The sequence below is a fragment of the Trichomycterus rosablanca genome, chromosome 7 (assembly GCF_030014385.1).
Source record: "Trichomycterus rosablanca isolate fTriRos1 chromosome 7, fTriRos1.hap1, whole genome shotgun sequence".
Lineage (NCBI taxonomy): Eukaryota > Metazoa > Chordata > Actinopteri > Siluriformes > Trichomycteridae > Trichomycterus > Trichomycterus rosablanca.
This window is the reverse complement of record NC_085994.1, coordinates 13,752,282-13,772,987: the sequence shown is the minus strand read 5'-3', so window position 1 is coordinate 13,772,987 and position 20,706 is coordinate 13,752,282. Positions and strand designations below refer to the sequence as shown.

At 38.1% G+C, this 20,706-nt stretch overlaps 1 protein-coding gene across 2 annotated transcripts in view; it reads left to right on the top strand.

Annotated features, from left to right (window-relative positions):
* The window catches only part of fnbp1l (formin binding protein 1-like), an 88,992-nt gene that overhangs the window by 62,438 nt on the left and 5,848 nt on the right, over nt 1-20,706 (top strand). For both annotated transcript variants that reach the window (XM_062999033.1, XM_062999032.1), the window contains exons 4-12: nt 626-773; nt 3,896-3,958; nt 6,284-6,388; nt 7,632-7,760; nt 8,576-8,722; nt 9,876-10,079; nt 15,535-15,644; nt 18,452-18,584; nt 20,400-20,494. In XM_062999033.1, coding sequence (XP_062855103.1) covers nt 626-773; nt 3,896-3,958; nt 6,284-6,388; nt 7,632-7,760; nt 8,576-8,722; nt 9,876-10,079; nt 15,535-15,644; nt 18,452-18,584; nt 20,400-20,494 — 1,134 coding nt within the window. The remainder of the gene's footprint in view (nt 1-625; nt 774-3,895; nt 3,959-6,283; nt 6,389-7,631; nt 7,761-8,575; nt 8,723-9,875; nt 10,080-15,534; nt 15,645-18,451; nt 18,585-20,399; nt 20,495-20,706) is intronic.

Sequence of the window (20,706 nt, the reverse complement as noted above, 5' to 3'; positions counted from 1 at the left end):
ATATCCAAGTTTCATGTCTATAGTGTCGTCCCATGAAAAGATATAATAAAATATTTGCAGAAATGTGAGGGGTGTACTCACTTTTGTGATACACTGTATATATATATATATATATATATATATATATATATATATATATATATATATTTAAGCAATAGAACACGAGAGGGAGTGTGTTATCAAGAATAACATCACGGCTGTGATTCGGTCGCAGGCACGAGCCGAAGGTGAACCGGATGGCAGAGCCAAGATTTTTCGAAATGATGTGTTCGAAATCTCAGCTCTGGTGTGCTACTGTGTTTTACTGCTTCGCGACCCAAACGGCCAGCTACCAAAGTTTTGTTGTATAACTGTCTGATCTTTTGTTTTATCTTATGTCATCTTATGTATTTCAAAGTAAACAACTGGACACTTGGACACACAATGCACATCAATTGAAAAAAGGAGAGATGTAGAAATGCATTAGAACAATCAAATTAATATTCAGTAACTGATAACTAAAACACCATGTATGTTAATTCCACATTTGAGCATTATTTACAATCATTACATTGATAAAACCGCTGAATTTGAATGTGATATGAATTTGATTAAAATGTAAAGTTACTGTGTTACTGTGCTATAGGTTCACATCGTGCCTGTCATTCTATGCCATCTTGAACGAGTTGAACGACTATGCGGGTCAGCGAGAGGTCGTTGCTGAGGAGATGGGGCACAGTGTTTATGGCGAGCTGATGCGGTACTCGCAGGACCTGAAGGCTGAGAGAAAACATGTGAGTATTATATTTTACAGGCTATTAACACATGATTTTGCTCTCTAGATGTTGTCTTGCTGCAACATATATATATACATATAACATGATATATACATGAACTTTGACAAAGGCCAAAACATTGTGGCCAGACAACCAGGTTTAAGTATTTCTAAAACAGCTATGGTGCTTACAGGCAGCCATGGTGAGCACCCACTGACAGTGGGCCAAGGAGGGACAAGTCGCAAACCGCTGACAGGTTGTTGGGCAACCAAGATTCATTGATATCAGAGGACATGAAGACTATGGCAGCTGGTACAGACCATCAAAAGGGCTACTGTGGTTTAAGTTGTAGATCATTTCAATGCTGGTGATGAGGTGAATGTGTCACAGAAACAGTTAATCAAATGTTTCTGTGTATGGGGCTGCCAGGTCAAAGTGCATGTGGGCATGCAGACATCAGAACTTGACATTGGAGCAACAGTTAATGTTGGTTAATGTTGGGTTAATGTACAAAAATGAACAGAAAAACTGTTGTAATAATAAATAACTGTTGTGCAAAGAGGCAAATAGCAGCAGTCATTATAGAGGTGCAATAGTGCAGTGTATTATTGTGCATTATTGAGTCATTATCAGATTATCTGAATAATGTATGTATGTAAACAAAGTAAGGCTCAGATTGTGGCTCACACAACAGGGTATTTTGTACACACCCTGTTCAAATCTACTACACATGCGCATGTATGAGTATGTTATTGCATAAATAACACCCCGCTTTTGCTTTGCTTATGTGTTCAGCAAAAAAGTGCAGCCTTAAGGTGTCAAGCCTTTATGGCAGCAAACTTCCTCTCAGCGTAAGAAGACGGTTTGGGTTTCATTCCCCACCTTGACCTGTTTGTTCAGATGTTCCTGGGACCTGAAGTCATTTAGAAATGTCTCCAAGTGACATTCCTGACTTGTGAATAATCTGTGATTTATGCAGAGCTTTCTGTACCTTCTAGAACATTATTTGCAAGCCAGAACTTCTCGTCTAACATTAGTGCCCAATCTCACAAGTGATTCCCTCTCATCAGTTGTCAGTGCTTGACTTGACATTTTTTTTGACTGAATGGGCACAACTTTTAAAGCACACATCTATCACAAAAGTGGGCTGGGTTGTTCGGGTTTGTGGAATGAGACTCTTTATTAGTAGAGAACCATGACTCTTACACCCCAGAGCTCTGCCCCCCAACCCCCAATCTGAAAAAATGTATAGCTAACAAATCACAATCACATTTATACTGACCATTTAGCTTTAAATAAATTAGTATCAAATAACCCCAAAAGTTCAAATGTCATAATGCTTTGTTTTCATTAAACAACAAAAGCATGCTGTAAATTGCAACAGCAAAATACAAAAAATACCAAAGCTTACCTTAGCTAGTGTTCTTTAAAGTGAAAATGTATATCCGTGTGGTGTATTCATTAGAAATATAAAGAAACAAATTAATATGTAAGTTGAAATGGAACCTGGCACACAACTTCTGTTTTTGTAACATAACAGTCATGCCCACACAGCTCCCCAGACAGATGTAATGGCTACAACAGTCGGTGGAACTTGTCATGAAGTTAGCAACTCACCCATTTAGTGAGATTAAATGATTGGTCAATGTTACTGTCATTTAAAATTGGTCTCTCATTACATTACTACTGCTTGACTCTATAAATCTATAGATGGACCACCTCACAGCAGACCGCAGGGAGCGACAAAAGGCCTTTTTAAATGTAACTAGTCACATTCTAACACAAATTGAACAGGCAGGTATGGAGGATTTATTTGCTTGAATTTGTATTTGTTTAAATATTGATTTTTAAATTATAAGTAGATAAAATTAGATCACACACACAGACGGACAGGCAGACAAACAGATAGATAAACGGATGGACAGGTGGACAGACAGTCAGACAGGATGGATGGATGGACGGATGGATGGACGAATAGATTGATGGATGGATGGACGAATAGATTGATGGATGGATGGATGGATGGATGGACGAATAGATCGATGGATGGATGGACGAATAGATTGATGGATGGATGGATGGATGGATGGATGGATGGATGGACGAATAGATTGATGGATGGATGGATGGATGGATGGACGAATAGATGGATGGATGGATGGATGGACGGATAGATGGACAGATAGATTGATGGACGGACGGATGGATGGATAGATGGACAGATAGATGGACGGATAGATTGATAGATGGACGGATGGATGGATAGATGGACAGATAGATGGACGGATAGATTGATAGATGGACGGATGGATAGACGGATGGACGGATAGATAGATAGATGGATGGATGGATGGATGGATGGATGGATAGATGATGGCTGGATGGATGGATTGATTGATAGATGGATAGACTGATAGATGGATGGATAGATTGATAGATGGATTGATGGATGGATAGATAGATTGATGGATGGATAGATAGATTGATGGATTGATGGATTGATGGATGGATGGATGGATGGATGGATGGATGGATAGATGGATAGATGGATAGATAGATAGATAGATAGATAGATAGATAGATAGATAGATAGATAGATAGATAGATAAAAACAGAATTCAGACTATTTCTTCATGGTTTTGGAAATAGGATGTTCAACAAGCTCATGGTCAGTGCCCACAGACTTTTAGCCATGTAGTGCATTATGTAGGAACTCAAGTTTGTTCATGGTTTTTAAACTAAGTATTTAGGTACTCCAGTCACTTACTAACTGAAAAAGAAGACACTTGTAAGGATTAAAACTAACCATAATTGTTACGTGCAAGTGTATACTTACATAAAGTGTAAACTTTTGATTTAAATTATATGTTTTACACTGGTGGAAAGTAAGCATGTTCCTTGGTGTTAGATTCTGGGTATTGCATAACTTCTAATTTGTATGAAGTTAAACTTTCCTCACTTGTGTTGCCTGTCGTCTCTGTCGCTAATAGTTGCTTCAACTCCACAAGTTGTACTTTTATAGTTGACATGAAAATAAGTCACTCCTGGCCATTTTGTCCCACTGAGTTCCCGGTGTGAACACAGAGTTTATTTTGTTCAAGTTTTAATGTTTGTTGTATTATGTGTGATGTGTTTTACAGCACCTTCAGGAGGGAAGGAAAGCGCAGCAGAATTTGGATCAGTGCTGGAAACAAATGGACAATGTGAGTATGAGTGTGTGTTAGTGGTGGTGGCTCGGCTAGATGATCTGCAACTTTTTCTCCAACTGTGACTTGCTCTCCCTCTGTCTCATCCATATCTGTGAGAATGATAAAGAGAGTTAAAAAAAGAGAAAGAGACGGAATAAATTCATATACAATGGTCTACCCTGCTTACACACACACATATACACTGTAATTTCCTCCCAGTCGCAGAACAGAGTGTACAGAATGAAAGTCAGTGTGAGCCGGATTGTTTTTGCAGCTTTATGCTTAGTACAAACGCTTGCCAGCAACAGCTGAATCTCGCATCCAGAGTGGCCATGTTGTAATACTTTAGGTATTCTTCTGTTGCACTGTCACCAAATTAAAGACAGATGTTCTGACTAATTCCAAAGCACAAATCTATTTACCCAATTTTCCTTTTTTGACCCACTACCCCTGCTGATTTACTGCTGTATTGATTACTTCACAGCTCATTTCACAAGATGCTTTTTTACCTGGCATTTTACCAGGTGGGCATTAGGTCTCAAGCATTAGGTTAAGACCTGTTCAATACAACTGCAAAGTTGAACCAAACCAATAAGTGAACGTAAGCAGATGCAGTATATTAATGAGTAAAACACCCACTGAGGTGAGTGATTTAAAATGTTTGCACATTGAAGAGTCAACAGGAGGAAATAATAGTCAACTGTTCAGATGAAGTGAGCTTTGAATGCATACAGTATTTTCAAAAATATTCAGACCCCTTGACTCTTGCAGTCTTTATTTTGTTGTGGATTTGATATCATTTGAAACATACGTATATCATTTTAAACTTAATCAACCATAATGACAAAGTAAAAACATTCATTAAAAACCAACAACTTTAATGTTTTATTCAGACAATTATACAGACCCCTTGCTGTGGCACTTTAAAATAAAGATAGATGGTAAATCTGCAATTCTGTCTTGCTTGTCCTAAGCCCTTTTTACAATACAAACAAGTAAATATCAGGTACCTTTAACAATTAAAAAGTCTTAGTTTGGTGTCTTTTACACATGCAGGCTTCACAAAGCAATATGCTAGATCATACCCTTTAACAGGTGAACACTGGACATACACCGATCATCCATAACATTAAAACCACCTCGCTTCTACACTCACTGTCCATTTTATCAGCTCCACTTACCATATAGAAGCACTTTGTAGTTCTACAATTACTGACTGTAGTCCATCTGTTTCTCTACATACTTTATTGACCTCCTTTTACTCTGTTCTGCAATGGTCAGGAGCCCCACAGGACCTCGACAGAGTAGGTATTATTTAGGTGGTGGATCATTCTCAGCATTGCAGTGACACTGACATGGTGGGGGTGTGTTAGTGTGTGTTGTGCTGGTATGAGTGGATCAGATGAGTGGATCAACAGCAATGCTGCTGGAGTTTTTAAACACCTCACTGTCACTGCTGGACTGAGAATAGTCCACCAACCAAAAGTGTAATTAAAAGGAAAAATGGTGTAAGATAGTGGTAAAGATGCAGGCAATTATATTTGACTCTAGGATGTACATAAGCATAAATTATCAGTCAATTTAAGGTGTTACTTAAGGTTACTTAGTAACGCGTTACTCTAATCTGACCACATTTTTTCAGTAACGAGTTACTATTTCCAATCCAGTAATCAGATTAAAGTTACTTATCCAAGTTACTGTGCGTTACTATTTTTGTCATTTTCCTTAGTAAAAAGATATTTTTGCTTTCTTCTTGCGACAATTAAGTCACAAGCTGCGTCCGAAATCGCATACTTACAGAGTACGTACTAGATTGGAGGAAGTATGCACTACTCGGCCGGTAAAAAAGTACATACTTTCAGTACAGAAGTATGCAGTATGCACACAACACCGCTACGTACTACATCCGCCATCTTACCAATGTCAAGTGATGACGTGGGGACGTGATGACGTATTATCACCATAGTTACAGACTCATTACAAATCCCACTCGCCAATTATCGTCTTTTTGTTATTTATTTGTCTTTAAAAATTTTTATTTTATTTATCTTACTTATACTATTGGCAAAACTGGTTGTCATTTTTATGTTGAGGCGGCGGGGGGTGTTGTCGGCAGCTGCTGTATGTAACTAATAAAGTAACTTGTAATCTAACTTAGTTACTTTTAAAATCAAGTAATCAATAAAGTAACTAAGTTACTTTTTAAAGGAGTAATCAGTATCAGAAATCTGATTACTTTTTCAAGGTAATCTATGCCATCACTGGTGCCACGTCTATGAACCATGTTTCAACCTGAAATCTGTGTGTGTGTGTGTGCACGCTACTGGTTGAACATGGCAGAGCAAGAAGAAGTTTGAACGAGAGTGCAGAGAAGCTGAGAAATCCCAGATGCTCCATGAGAGGTTAGACAATGACGTCAACGCTACAAAGTCTGAGGTGGACAAGGTAAGCACGAATCTGTCTGTTGATCGTGGCTGAATCATTTGCATGTGTGAATGATGCAGTCTGTTAAAAACACTGCATGGCCAAAAGTATGTGAACATAAGTGATCCTTAAACATCACACCACACCTAGTACATGCTTGGTGAGCAAAGCATTCAGGGCTTGTTAAGGCTTCCATATGTGTTTCTTGTGTATCACGTACATAGGCTGATAAGCCAAAACACTGACAATCACTTCAAAACTGTGCATGGCATTGTGTAACATAAGAATAGTGCATGTCACGGTCAGCCATATATTAAATGTTGGGCTGATTGTAGTTAATCATAGTACACATGTAGTACACATGTTGAGCAGCAGATGGGACTGGGAAACTGTAGTCACAGACCAGTCAAAACACCCATGCTAACTCCCGTCCACCACTGAAAGCATCTGCATTGGCATGCAGGCATTGGAACTGGACATCACAGCAATTGCCGGCCGCCTAAGACTGCAAATAACCGGCCACCTGTACATGGAAGAGATGGCACCAGTAGGCACTGTAGGACAATCCACATTGCGATGTACAGAAATTGAATGCTCTGCTAATGTCCTGGTACCAGATTCAACAGGACTCCTTTAGATGTCTTGTGGAGTTCATGCCTTGTTGGGTCAGAGCAGTTTTTACAGTATATTAGGTGGGTGGTCCTAATGTTTTGGCTCATGAGCTACCACAATCAGTATTTCTGCAATGGAAAGTTTTCAGGAAAAGTTTATAGATGGCATTACCTCACTGAACATGCTTTCAGAGGCAATTTGGAACTTTGTATTGAGAGTTTCAAACAAGATGACTTGTAACAGATGTTCAATGCTAAATGCTCATGCATCTGGAGGCCGTTATGTAACCTGCTGCTTTGTGATTAGAGTATTGTTGCTTTAAGACATTTTTATTTTCCAGTTTTAGCAGTCTTAGTTAAGCAACAGAATGATTAGTTAAGATGGAAAAAGACAAATGTGAGGTGTGCAAATTATTAAAACCCTTTTGAAATTAAAGATTATTATTCTCAAAATATTACTGCTGGTTCAATAAGTGTTTTAATAATTGATGCATAAAGCAATAAAATCCAATCTCACAAGAGTATGTACACTTTTGACTATACATTTGGCCGTGTAGTTTATTTTTAATAATACGAACACTTTGTATTCTGTTTCCACATTTATACTCTCATAATAAAGGCTTATTCTATGTTACCTGTTGTATTTTTTCCAGGCCAAGTCACAGCTGTATATGAGAAACCACATGGCAGATGAGAGCAAGAACGAATATGCTGCTCAGCTGCAGAGCTTCAATTCTGAACAGTGGAAGCACTTTAACGTGGCCATCCCTCAGATCTTTAAAGTAAATGTTCACTACATTTCGAAATTCTATTTCAATCTTAATTGTTTTATTATGTTGTATATATTTGTTGTACATCTTTTTGTTTTCATTTATGTCAGTTGCTTTTAAATTAGTTTTCAATAAATGTAATTTTTAGAGATTTGTTTTTTAACATTTTAGTTCAAAAATATTTAATTTATATTATTTATATTTATATTTTATATAATTTATATTTATATTATATAATTTATATATATATTTAATTTAATTAAATAATTAAACCAAAATATTTTTTTTAAACTTTTAAAATCCAGATATTTGTTTCTATTTATTTTTATTTATTTATTTTTATAAATTTTTTTGCATTTTACTTTTCTGGTTTGATCTTATTTTTTTTTGTTTTATTTAATTTTATTTAATAACTTATTATAATATTTAAACATATATTTCTATATATAATATTATAAAATATAGGAAATATATGATATGTTTATATTTTAATTTTATAATAAGTATATATTAATAATATCTAGTTTAAATAGAAAAAAATTGCTAGATATTTCAGGATTTTTTTCCCTAGAAATACATTTAAATGAAAATCTGCTGTAATGCTCAACGCGTAGCCTCCTGTTATGCTAGCCCGCTACTTGTGCACCAAGGTGCTTATCAGCCGGGTAGGTGTCTATGCAGACATGGCTGACTATGTCTGAGGGGCTGCAATTGATTGGACCTGGCGCGATCCTGACCAGAATAAAGCAGTTGAAGCAGACAATAACAATTATATATAATAACCCAGAATTAAGGGTTTAATATTCTGTGTGTGTGTTGGATAACAGAATCTACAGGACATGGATGAGCGTCGGACGGTGAAACTGGGCGAGACGTACCGGAGCTTTGCTGAGGTGGAGAGGAAAGTCATTCCCATCGTTTCCAAGTGCCTGGAGGGCATGGTGACTGCCGCCAAGAATGTAGATGAGCGCAAGGCGAGTGTCAACACACGTCTTATCTTATCTTATGTTCATATTTTCATTGCAAAACGAGGGCCGATATGGATCAGTGGTTTAATACATATACTGCTAAAATGCTACAACCCACTGGTTTGATACCTTACGCTTTGATTTTATACTGTCAAATAGAAATAAGCTCTGCTGTGACATGGTCAAAACTGGAGGTTAGGGACATCATGGTCAAAATTTTGCAAACTCTCCAATGATGCGTCTTGAGCTATCCAGCATCTTCAGCTTCTCGTCCTGTTTTTAATGGATTTAGTTTTGCTCTGACTGTGTACCTCCACCCACAGCCTGGATCACTTCCCCACTCTGTCCACAGAGGAACATTTCAGTAATGCTGACGTGTTTCCAGCCTTTTTATTTGAGTGTAACTCATACTCTCCAAAGTCCTTCATATTGTCCTCCAGAGAAGGGCTGTGTCACTGCAGATTCCTAAGAGCAAGCACTATATAAATTACACTTCCCGGTAACATCAGAATCAGTGATCCATTAAAAATCATGTGGAGTGTGGCGGAGTGGAATGGTGAAGGGGACACTAAAGAAAAGATCGGACTGCTTGACTAAATGTTGACAAAAATATAATCTTTCCTTCAGGTCATTACAATAAGTTTAAATGTGATTTTTTAAATACGTTGATTTGGCACTGATTTTATCCAGGCTTGGGACCAGCACTGAAAGTGAACTGACATGTCTACCTTTTAATAGCTAGCCTGTTTGACTACCCTAACCCCCCTTTCCCCAAACATTTACATTTTCAGCATTTAGCAAATGCCTTTTATCCTAAGCGATTACCCAAAATGTACCCATTTTCTGATTAATTGTGGTAAAACAGACAGTCCATCTGTGGTGTTTTAGATTAAGTTGAAAAACAATGAAGGATTTTACAGTTTTAAGATACTTTATAAATTGTATAATTAAAATTATAATAATTAAAAGTTGCAGTATAATTAGTGCCTGATGGGCTTTTCTGAAACATGCCGAAATCACTAAAATCTCAAGAATTCCAAGCGTCTGTAATCTTTTAACTTCAGCTGTAGGTGGCCCACCTTGAAATTATAATGACTTATAAACTGATGATCACTATATGCTAATCTTGTGTATTTTGCTCAATTTTACTCTTACACAGGACACAGTGATTGTGGTAGAGTCGTTTAAGTCAGGCTTCGAGCCCCCAGCAGACTTCCCCTTCGAGGACTTCAGTCAGAACATCCAGCGCACGGGGTCAGACGGCATCATCGGAACCCCCAAAAATGATGCAGGCAAGCCTGACCCTAAACACACGATCGGAAAGGCCAAGAACAAACTGTGGCTGTTCGGGAAGAAGCCCAAAGTAAGTCTTACATATACACATACAGGTGGACTTTATGGCTGAATGTATGTGGACACCTGACCATGAGCTTATTGGGAACCCCCCAATGCGACTATAACAGCCTCCACTCTGGTGAAAAGTCTGGAGTGTGCCAGTGTTGCTGTTAATCTGAAATGCGTTTTGTGGGGTTAGGGTCAGGGATCTGTGCAGACCTTTGTGCACAGGCGCACATTCATGCTGGAACAGGACTTTTTTTGCGAATTGTGGCCACAATTTTGAAAGCATTCATGGTTTTATACCACACTCAATAATTAGGAGGGGTCTTCACATACATTCAGCAATATAGTGTATGCATTCACTTTAACCTGCACAAAAAACATTTGGGCTTACTAACATGCTCACATGAAAACTCAATGCTACACTGAAATTGCTATTATATGTTGGTTTCAGCCAGTTCATTGGTCATTTTTTCTCTCATAGGACTATTAAGCACCTGTGATCAGGACAGGTTTCATAAAGCAAATCTTACAAGCCAACACAAGACTTTGCCCTGCCAGAATGCCAAAATGATTTGACATGCAGTTAATTAATAACTTGTTATTTATGGCAATAGGACTCCTGCAGGCATACCACCAAGGCTTTTACGTTTTTCTTTATAAACAAGTTTGCATTGGTTTTTATTATATTTAACATGTTTTTTTGCTCAAACTATTGTGTACTATTAATGTTTTTCCCACTCATTACTTTTAACTTTTTGTTAACTTGTTTCTTTTGTTTTTTTTTAACCATTTGTTTGGCCCTAGTTATCCCCATCCATCCCTCCTCCACCCATCCCTAGTTTCCCCTCTGCTTATTTTCAGTCTTCTAAGTTTTCCACTGAGCGAATAGCTTACTGTCTGAATGAAATGAAAACGGTAACCTCCAAGATCCCATCATTTCGGGGTTTAACAAGATGGGTAAGAGCTGGCGTGGTGTGTGGTTTTGCAGTGCTATTAGTTGTTGTTTAGTCATTTTCTTCATCAAAAACACTGAGTAAAATGTTTCAAACAATGAATACTAGTCTAGTACCAGTATTCTAGTTTAAGACTGGTATAATACAGGAATTCATGATACTTTAAAGTAGGATTAGTGTTCCTTTAGTCTTAAGCTGTTTTAGTTTCATTATCTTGCTGTATATTATCATTCAATTTACCACCACACTCTGTCCACATCCCTCAATTATTTAAAGTCTAAGAGGACAGCTGGAAAACGTGACAGGAAACACTTAATGTAGAGCAATAAATATACATGGCTGCCCCAACCCAAGTGCCCCAGTACTCATTTTAAACATCATCAGGAATGACCTGGCCCTGTAAGCTTGCTTGATATATACTGGCTCCTACAGGATCAAGCAAAACAAATGTTAGAAGTCATTATTTTCACCACATAATGCCTATACCAGTATAGATCCCCACTGTACTTAACAGCTGGCAGCAGACATTGTGGTATAAAGCATTTTTGGCTTTCTTCAGAAACACCACAAGATCAGGAGTAAACCAAAAATACACTATGGAAAACACATTGATCAAGTAGCCTACACTAGATATAGAATAGGCCATTCCAGACTGATGCACCAACATCTAATAGGAGGAGAAGACCCCACAGTATGTGAAGACTGTCAGACACCCATCACTATAAAACATATCATGTCTGAATGCCCTAAATATTACAGAGAAAGACAAAGACCACATGTGTTACTACTGTAAATATAACAGAAAAAGACAAAGACTACATGTGTTACTATTATAACAGAGAAAGACGAAGACATGTGTTACTAAATATAACAAAGACTACTACATGTGTTACTATTATAACAGAGAAAGACAAAACCCACATGTGTTACTACTGTAAATATAACAGAGAAAGACAAAGACTACATTACTCACTCCACTCAAGATAATACAGAAACAGTTTTCAAATTTCTCACTAATACAGGCCTGACTGCACATATATAATACAAGACCATAAGAAACAAGCACAAAACATTGTTCCTGCTGTATCACAAATGTGCAAACATGGCGTTATAAATAAAGCTAATAAACGAAGCTTCCTTCAGTATACATTTCCTCCAATATATCCTCCAATATAAATTTGCCCAGATGTTGGAAATTATGTGAATGTTTTTCATAGTCTTGCCATAAATTTGAAATGTATTAAGTTCACAATATAATAATACTTTTTTTGATTGGCCTTTGTTTTTGATTGGCAGCCCTGTCATAAATTCCAGCTCTCATAAGCTCATGACCTTCAGCATTTCATTAGGTCAACAAGTTAATTCAGTGGATTTATGGATGTATTTTTCTAGCATCAAACATTTATTTTTCTTTTTTCTCAATAAGCTACTTTTGACATCAGTTACTCTTTTCTGATGGCGTATCTGAAATCTTTTATGTTACAAATCTAACATGGTGCATTTGTTTTCTGCATTTTGGAAAAGTTATTCAAAGTTCAGCCTGTATCAAAAATGGAACATTAATCTGAGCATTGTTAGACCTCCCATAGCTGGACACCATAAGGTTGCCATGGTTCAGCTAGTCTTCATTATTTAAATATTTATGATGAAGTTCATCTCCTTTGTGTAAATAAATGAACCATAGTCATGAAATTTCAAATAACCCATTATCTTGGAGTTGAGCCCACGCCACAGGTCAAAAACCACTGGTCTAGACCATCCTGCTGATATATCCCAGGGGTGCGGATGAATTTTGTGTTTGTTTGGGATTTAAAAGTGGTGCCAGACTGTGTTAAATCCATTCTTTGTAACCGAAAGCTTTTCTTAATGACTCGCAGACACTAGTTGTCAAGCCATTGACAAGTCAGCAGATTTGTAGTTAGCAATTAGTTGCTAACAACAAACTATGTCCATAAAACACTGCTCAGCCCTGTACTTACATTCTTTTCCAAGGTTTCCAGCCTGAAGCCTGCTCTTTAAAGAAGAATGATTAGGTCAATAGGCTTCTGGACTATCGGTATAGAGCTAACTAAATCAGCTTATCTTTGCCAGGATAACAACCATCTCACCCAAAGGAATATTTAAAGCTTGCCGTGCTCAACATCAGTGCTTGATTGGGCACATATATCAAAAATTCTGTCTAAAGCCTTTTTGTAAGAGTAGAAGCTATATAACTCTATACATCTTAGCATAATGAAGGAAAGGGTCCCCCATTGACCAGATACAGGGGTTGGACAATGAAACTGAAACACCTGTCATTTTAGTGTGGGAGGTTTCATGGCTAAATTGGACCAGTCTGGTGGCCAATCTTCATTAATTGCACATTGCACCAGTAAGAGCAGAGTGTGAAGGTTCAATTAGCAGGGTAAGAGCACAGTTTTGCTCAAAATATTGCAATGCACACAACATTATGGGTGACATACCAGAGTTCAAAAGAGGACAAATTGTTGGTGCACGTCTTGCTGGCGCATTTGTGACCAAGACAGCAAGTCTTTGTGATGTATCAAGAGCCACGGTATCCAGGGTAATGTCAGCATACCACCAAGAAGGACAAACCACATCCAACAGGATTAACTGTGGACGCAAGAGGAAGCTGTCTGAAAGGGATGTTCGGGTGCTAACCCGGATTGTATCCAAAAAACATAAAACCACGGCTGCCCAAATCACGGCAGAATTAAATGTGCACCTCAACTCTCCTGTTTCCACCAGAACTGTCCGTCGGGAGCTCCACAGGGTCGATATACACGGCCGGGCTGCTATAGCCAAACCTTTGGTCACTCGTGCCAATGCCAAACGTCGGTTTCAATGGTGCAAGGAGCGCAAATCTTGGGCTGTGGACAATGTGAAACATGTATTGTTCTCTGATGAGTCCACCTTTACTGTTTTCCCCACATCCGGGAGAGTTACGGTGTGGAGAAGCCCCAAAGAAGCGTACCACCCAGACTGTTGCATGCCCAGAGTGAAGCATGGGGGTGGATCAGTGATAGTTTGGGCTGCCATATCATGGCATTCCCTTGGCCCAATACTTGTGCTAGATGGGCGCGTCACTGCCAAGGACTACCGAACCATTCTGGAGGACCATGTGCATCCAATGGTTCAAACATTGTATCCTGAAGGCGGTGCCGTGTATCAGGATGACAATGCACCAATACACACAGCAAGACTGGTGAAAGATTGGTTTGATGAACATGAAAGTGAAGTTGAACATCTCCCATGGCCTGCACAGTCACCAGATCTAAATATTATTGAGCCACTTTGGGGTGTTTTGGAGAAGCGAGTCAGGAAACGTTTTCCTCCACCAGCATCACGTAGTGACCTGGCCACTATCCTGCAAGAAGAATGGCTTAAAATCCCTCTGACCACTGTGCAGGACTTGTATATGTCATTTCCAAGACGGTGGTCTAAAACCAGGTGTTTCAGTTTCATTGTCCAAGGGTTGAGAATTTTCAAAGCAATTATTACAATAGAATAGAATTTATCGACCTTGAAGTCCATGTGTTTGCACCAGAGACAGAACACAATGGCAGCAAGTCCTCAGCTAACACTTGAGCTACACTACAAAAGTATGTGGACACCCATCCTATTTAATAGGGTCAGTGGTAGCTTAGTCGTTACGGTACTGGACTAGTATTCATAAGGTTGCTTGTTCAATCCATACTACCACCAAGTTGTCACTGTTGCACTCCTAAGCAAGGTCCCCTCAATTGGTAACCCTCAGTTGCTTGCATGGTGCATGGTATTCAGTAATAACTGTTAATAAGGTTATATGCAACTTTGTAGCAGCAGTTTATGTTTGGGCCTTTACATTTCCAGCATGATTGTATCCTAGTACACAAAGCAAGGTCCATAAAGACATGCTTTGATGAGTTTAGTGTTAAGGAACCTTCAACAGGGGCCTTGTTATCCAAAATCAAGGCCTGGTTTTACAAATACTCTTTTGAGGGGTGAGTAGGTCCCACATAGCAGTGCTTAATCCATGGATCTTTTATGTTCTCCATGTGTCCTGGTGGAAAACATACATGGTAATCTACTCTAAAATGAGTTGATGACAGTCAATCTCTTACTACAGCTATCCCAGTCCTCTACCCTAACAATCTATAAGCCTAAATCTATGGCCAAACAATCTTTAAGTCTGAAGTGTTCTTTGATTTCTTGCACTGTATCATCCTGTGCACTTTAATTAAATTTTGGGTTTTTTTCAGAATCTGAGCTAATTAACAACAAAGACCATTTTCTTTACTTTTCTTTACCCGACTCTAGCAAGAGTGACTGTGTTTTATCTATATTTATTACAGAGCATTCTAAATGTATGTAGTGTTTTTATTTTTAAATTTCATTTTGATCAGTCCAGATTTTGATCAGTCTTATGAAGGACCTCTCTCTGGTTTTGTTTTTTCTCTATAACCTCATCAGTCTGTAGCTGCATGCTGTCTGTACACGTGCCCAAACATGTTGGTGGCTAACCACAAAACTATGTCTTCCTAGGCTCCAAATCTGGAAGACCTCAGCCATCTTCCTCCAGAACAGAGACGCAAGAAACTACAGCAGAGGATCGACGAGCTTAGCCGGGAACTGCAGAAAGAAATGGACCAAAGGTAGAAACTTGATGAAAAAAATAATAAGGGTCTCAAAGAACAGCCCATTTTAATTGTTTAGGTTTAAATTAATATATGTAAATGTTTAATAAGCAATGTTTCTGATCAAAACCAACTTATTATTTATTGCTGTTATATTTGTAACATAATGTACAGTAGTGTTCAAAAAAATAGCAGTGATTTTATTTCCATAAATGCAAATGCACTGAAAATACTCCACTTTCAATTCTAAATCAAAACATTAACAACATTTAGCCAGTTTGTGTTAATCCTTTACAGAAAGTTAAGAAAAATGAATATTAGGCTGTTCAAAAAAATAGCAGTGCCAGCATTTTTCTTTAAAAACTCAAAAAATGTATCTATAAACTGAAAATGTTTGAGGTTTTACTTTACTTTAAATTACTGAACTAATATTTAGTGGCATAACAATTGTTTCCAAGATCTGTGTTGCATGGAGTCGACCAACTTCTGGCACCTCTGAACAGGTATTCCAGTCCAGCATGATTAGACTACATTCCACAGTTCTTCTGCAATTTTGGGTTTTGCCTCAAAAAACGTGTTTCAGACGTCAGCCCACAAGTTCTCTATGGGATTGAAGTCAGGGGATTGGGCTGGCCACTCTATTACCTCAATCTTGTTTGTCTGTAACCAAGATGTTTTGGGTCATTGTCATGTTAAAACACCCATTTTAAGGGCATTGCTTCTTCGACATAGGGCAACATGATCTCCTCAAGTATTCTGATATATTTAAACTGATCCATGATCCCTCGTATGTGATAAATAGATGTAACACCATGGTATGAAAAACATCCTCATATCATAGTTTTGTACCACCGTGCTTTACTGTCTTCACAGTGTACTTTGGCTCGAATTCAGTGCTCGAGGGTCGTCTGACATACTGTCTACAGCCACTAGACCCAAAAAGAACAATTTTGCTTTCACCAGTCCACAAAATGTTGAGCCATTTCTCTTTGGACCAGTCAATGTGTTCTTTGGGAAATTTGAACCCATTCAGGACACGTCTTTATCTTAACAACGGGACTTTGCAAGGAGTTCTTGCTGGTAAATTGGCTTCACTTAATCATCTTCTGTACTCACTGGTAACTTCAGATGTTCCTTGATCTTTCTGGAGGTGATCACTGGCTGAACCTTTGCCATTCTGGCTATTCTTTGATCCATTCAAACAGTAGTTCCACGCTTCCTTTTGCATCTTTCAGGTTTTGGTTGTCACTTTAAGGCATTTGAGATCATTTTAGCTGAGCAGCCTATCATTTGCTGCACTTCTCTGTATGTTTTTTCCCTCTAAAATCAACTTTTTAATCAAAGTACGCTGTTCATCAGAACAATGTCTGGAACAACTCATTTTCCCCAGTATTTCAGAAGGAAATGCGCTATGACCAACCTGTGCAACATTTGCCACCCTCCTACCTTAAATAAGGGCCAAAATTGACACCCATTCTTCTGCAGAATGAATGACTTCACCAATTGAACTCCTCACTGCTATTATTTTGAACGAGCCCCTTTCAATCAATGCTTCGATTACTCAGAATGAACGGCATGCATGTCCTAATTGTTGGGTTTGTTTTGTTTTCAATACTCTACTACACTTTCAAGTAAATTTTTTGCTATGTAGAAATAGCATTTCTACTAAAAACTTTGATTTATCAAGTTAATGGTGTTGGACTGCTATTTTTTTGAACACCACTGTACATCCCCATGAGATGATTAGTCAAATTGATTAGCAGGCTTAAAATAAGCCAAGTCTGCATAGAGTTGGTTGCCCATTTCGCTGGCATCCATGTTTATATCTTGTAACCACTTTGCCCACTGGTTGACTAAAGCTGCTGCTATTTGTGCTAGTCACAATAATATTTAAAAGTTACTTTTTAAAACAATACTTAGAATATAACATACAACCACCCACACAGTGTTTTATTTATGGTGTTTCAAATACGATGTGATTCTCAAGTGACTAAGAAGTGATTCGCAAATGATTCACTCAAATGATTTACTTTAATTGACTTATTATGTTGCTTACACGAGAGCCAGATTAATGTATTTACACCTGTCTTTACTGTCATCTGCTGTTCCGTAACTATAAGAAAACATTGCTTAGGGTTTTTAATACGATTTCACTGAATAGAATCAGGATTGCTGTGGGTACAGCACTTTTTGAAAACATTTACAGCATTTATTAGACTGTTTTTACACAAAGCAACTCACAACTGTGACTGAATGCAATCTAAGCATATGACGGTTTACAGTCTTGCTTAAGTGCCTAGAGTGGCAACCTGGCAGTGGTGCGGTTCGAACCAGCAACTTACCGATTACTAGCTCAGCTCCCTTATGCCATGTCATGTAATAATATTACTAATAATATTTTATTTAATAAGCGCCTTTCAAGACAGCCAAGGACACTTTACAATAAAAATAATAAAATACAAAGACAAAGAAACAAATAATTAAAATACAGGTAGATTAAGACATTATGAGATGAATAAGTAGTAAGAAGAAAATATGATATAATCTAAAAGATAAAGATATAGAATTAAATATAGTAAAATACAAAAAAGTATATAAAATATTTCTAAATGAAATAAATAAATAAATAAATAAGGATAAAGTACAACTTTTTGTTCACCCAAAAGCTCGCTGGAATAGCTGTGTTTTTAGGCTGGTTTTGAAGACAGTGGCAGATGTACAGACACGCAGCTCTGGAGGAAGACTGTTCCAGAGTTGTGTATAAGAAAACTAAATCTATCCAAATATGATATGATTTGTAAACAAGTAATAAATTTGTCTTACAGAGATGCACTAAACAAAATGAAGGACGTTTACGAGAAGAACCCACAGATGGGTGATCCGGGGAGTCTTCAGCCAAAAATCTCAGAGACCATATGCAACATGGAGAAGCTTAGATCAGAGATCCACAAAAATGAGGTAACCTCCCCAGCGATGAGCCTGGTTTTTATGCTCATAAAAGGAAATGCAGCCCCCAAAGGCACATCTGGAGAAATGGTAATACATTGGAGAGCCTTGTGTTCTACTGACCCCTGATGGAGAAATATTCACAGTGCAGTCTTACAGAGTGGCAATTCCAAAAGGAGTTCCAAAAGAATGGAATATTGTGCAGTTGGGTTGACTTTAGTATAGAGCAGGGGTCCTCAAACTTTTTAACCAAAGGGCCAGATTACTGTTCTTCAGTGTTTCAGGGGGCCGGACCGCAGGTGAAATAGTAAACACACCCAAAGCTATTTACTATGTATACTGGATGTATTGTCTGTGCTTTGTATAATTGTAGTTCATAATGATAATGCAGACATTTTATTTATTTTAATAATTTCCATTATCCTTCCTCATACAGTGTTTCCTTAAAAAAATCAGTGTGAACTGTGAGCCTGCTTTTGCCTGACGACAGTAAGCGTCAGGTTCCATATTTGTTACTGCCAGTCATAATAGCTAATAAATGTTGATCAGTGAGTCTGGATCTGACTCAAACTCAGCTTTATTGTCATTCAAAACCATGTACATGATTAGAACGAAATGCACTTACTCAGGTCTCGGTGTGTGTAAACATAATAATATATAAAATATAAATAGCAAGAAAACCAAGTTAAGTAAAAATAAAACTTAGGACTTTAAAAGACTAGAAGAAATAACTAAGATAGGAATTTTAAATATTTACATTTACATTCAAGTATTGCACAGGAACTACAGCAGCTTTATGTGGATCTAAAGTGCATGATTCGAACTACAGTATATCAGCAGAAAAAGGCAGCACCAGGTCACAGGTGTTTAAGGTAACTGGTGAATATACAGTAAATGAGGGGTGGAGCAATTTAGCAGTCTGACTGCATCCGGTTGGAGATTTAAGGTGTTTCAACTTCGAAAAAGTCTGCTCACAGATGCAGATGCTCCCGAAAACGGTAGTTACTTTGAGTGCATGTTTTATTGAGATCGGGGAGCTCACAATGGAAAGAGAAGCATAAAAATTAAACAATGTGTTTGAGTTTTGATTTTGGATGCATAAATGCGTTGATCTCCGGGAGCAGGTCGTTAAAACATTTCAAAACTTGCCCCGACTCAGCCAGCGGATCTCAGTAAAGCACATCTTCAGCTCAGACAAGAATTCCTGAAACTGCCTGTAGTTAAGAGCATTAGCTTTAATGAACTTAACACAGGACACGAGGATTTTCATAACGAAATCCCACTTAACTGCTTCGCAACACAGTTCAGTGGCTGCGGTCACTCATCTCTCTATTGATGCGCCAATCACTCCCCTCATGCTTGGAGGCCAATTTTTTGTTTCCTCTGTTATTTTTTTCCCCGTTATAATACTGTGAGTTCGAAGATGAACAGTGGCCAGACAACATGTATTGCTGCTGTGGTTAAAGGGGCCGGTCAAATTAAAGCATCAGGCCGTAGTTTGATGACCCCTGGTATAGAGGGTATCATATTTTTTTAAATCTAATGTCCTTTTACTAAATTAGTGTTACCTTTGTTTATGAGTGGGAAGGGTGAGCAAAAGCAAGGATTTTTTGAAGCTACTCTAAACCTACTCTGTTTCTTTCAGGTTTAAATATTAGTGACACTTGCTCAATCCCCATAGTCATAGGACAAATGTTTTTTGACATCATTTGTTGACATAATTCAGGCAGTGGTGTAAAAATAACTAAACACTTGTTTTTTATTTGCTAATTATGAAAGTAGTTATGAAATGTTTAATACCTGACCGTCTCTGAATCTCTGTTTCAGACATGGCTGGCAGAGGTGGAAGGGAAGCAGAGTTCTCGAAGCGACCGGCGGCCCAGTTCAGATGTCAATCATCATGCACCTCACGGCAGAGAGAGGTGGGTAATCACATTTGGTTTACACGATTCTCATTGGTTCAGATCTCAGCAGTGCTTTCGGCCTGTCTGTAAGCTACATAGACATGAGTGCCTGAGAAGAGGTTGAAGCTCTGCTTCGACTGGTTTCAATGGGTGCCTGTCCAGGTATTTCTGCCTTTCGCCAAGTGTTTATTGGTGGAACCTTGCTGCAACCCTGACCATGATGAAGTAGT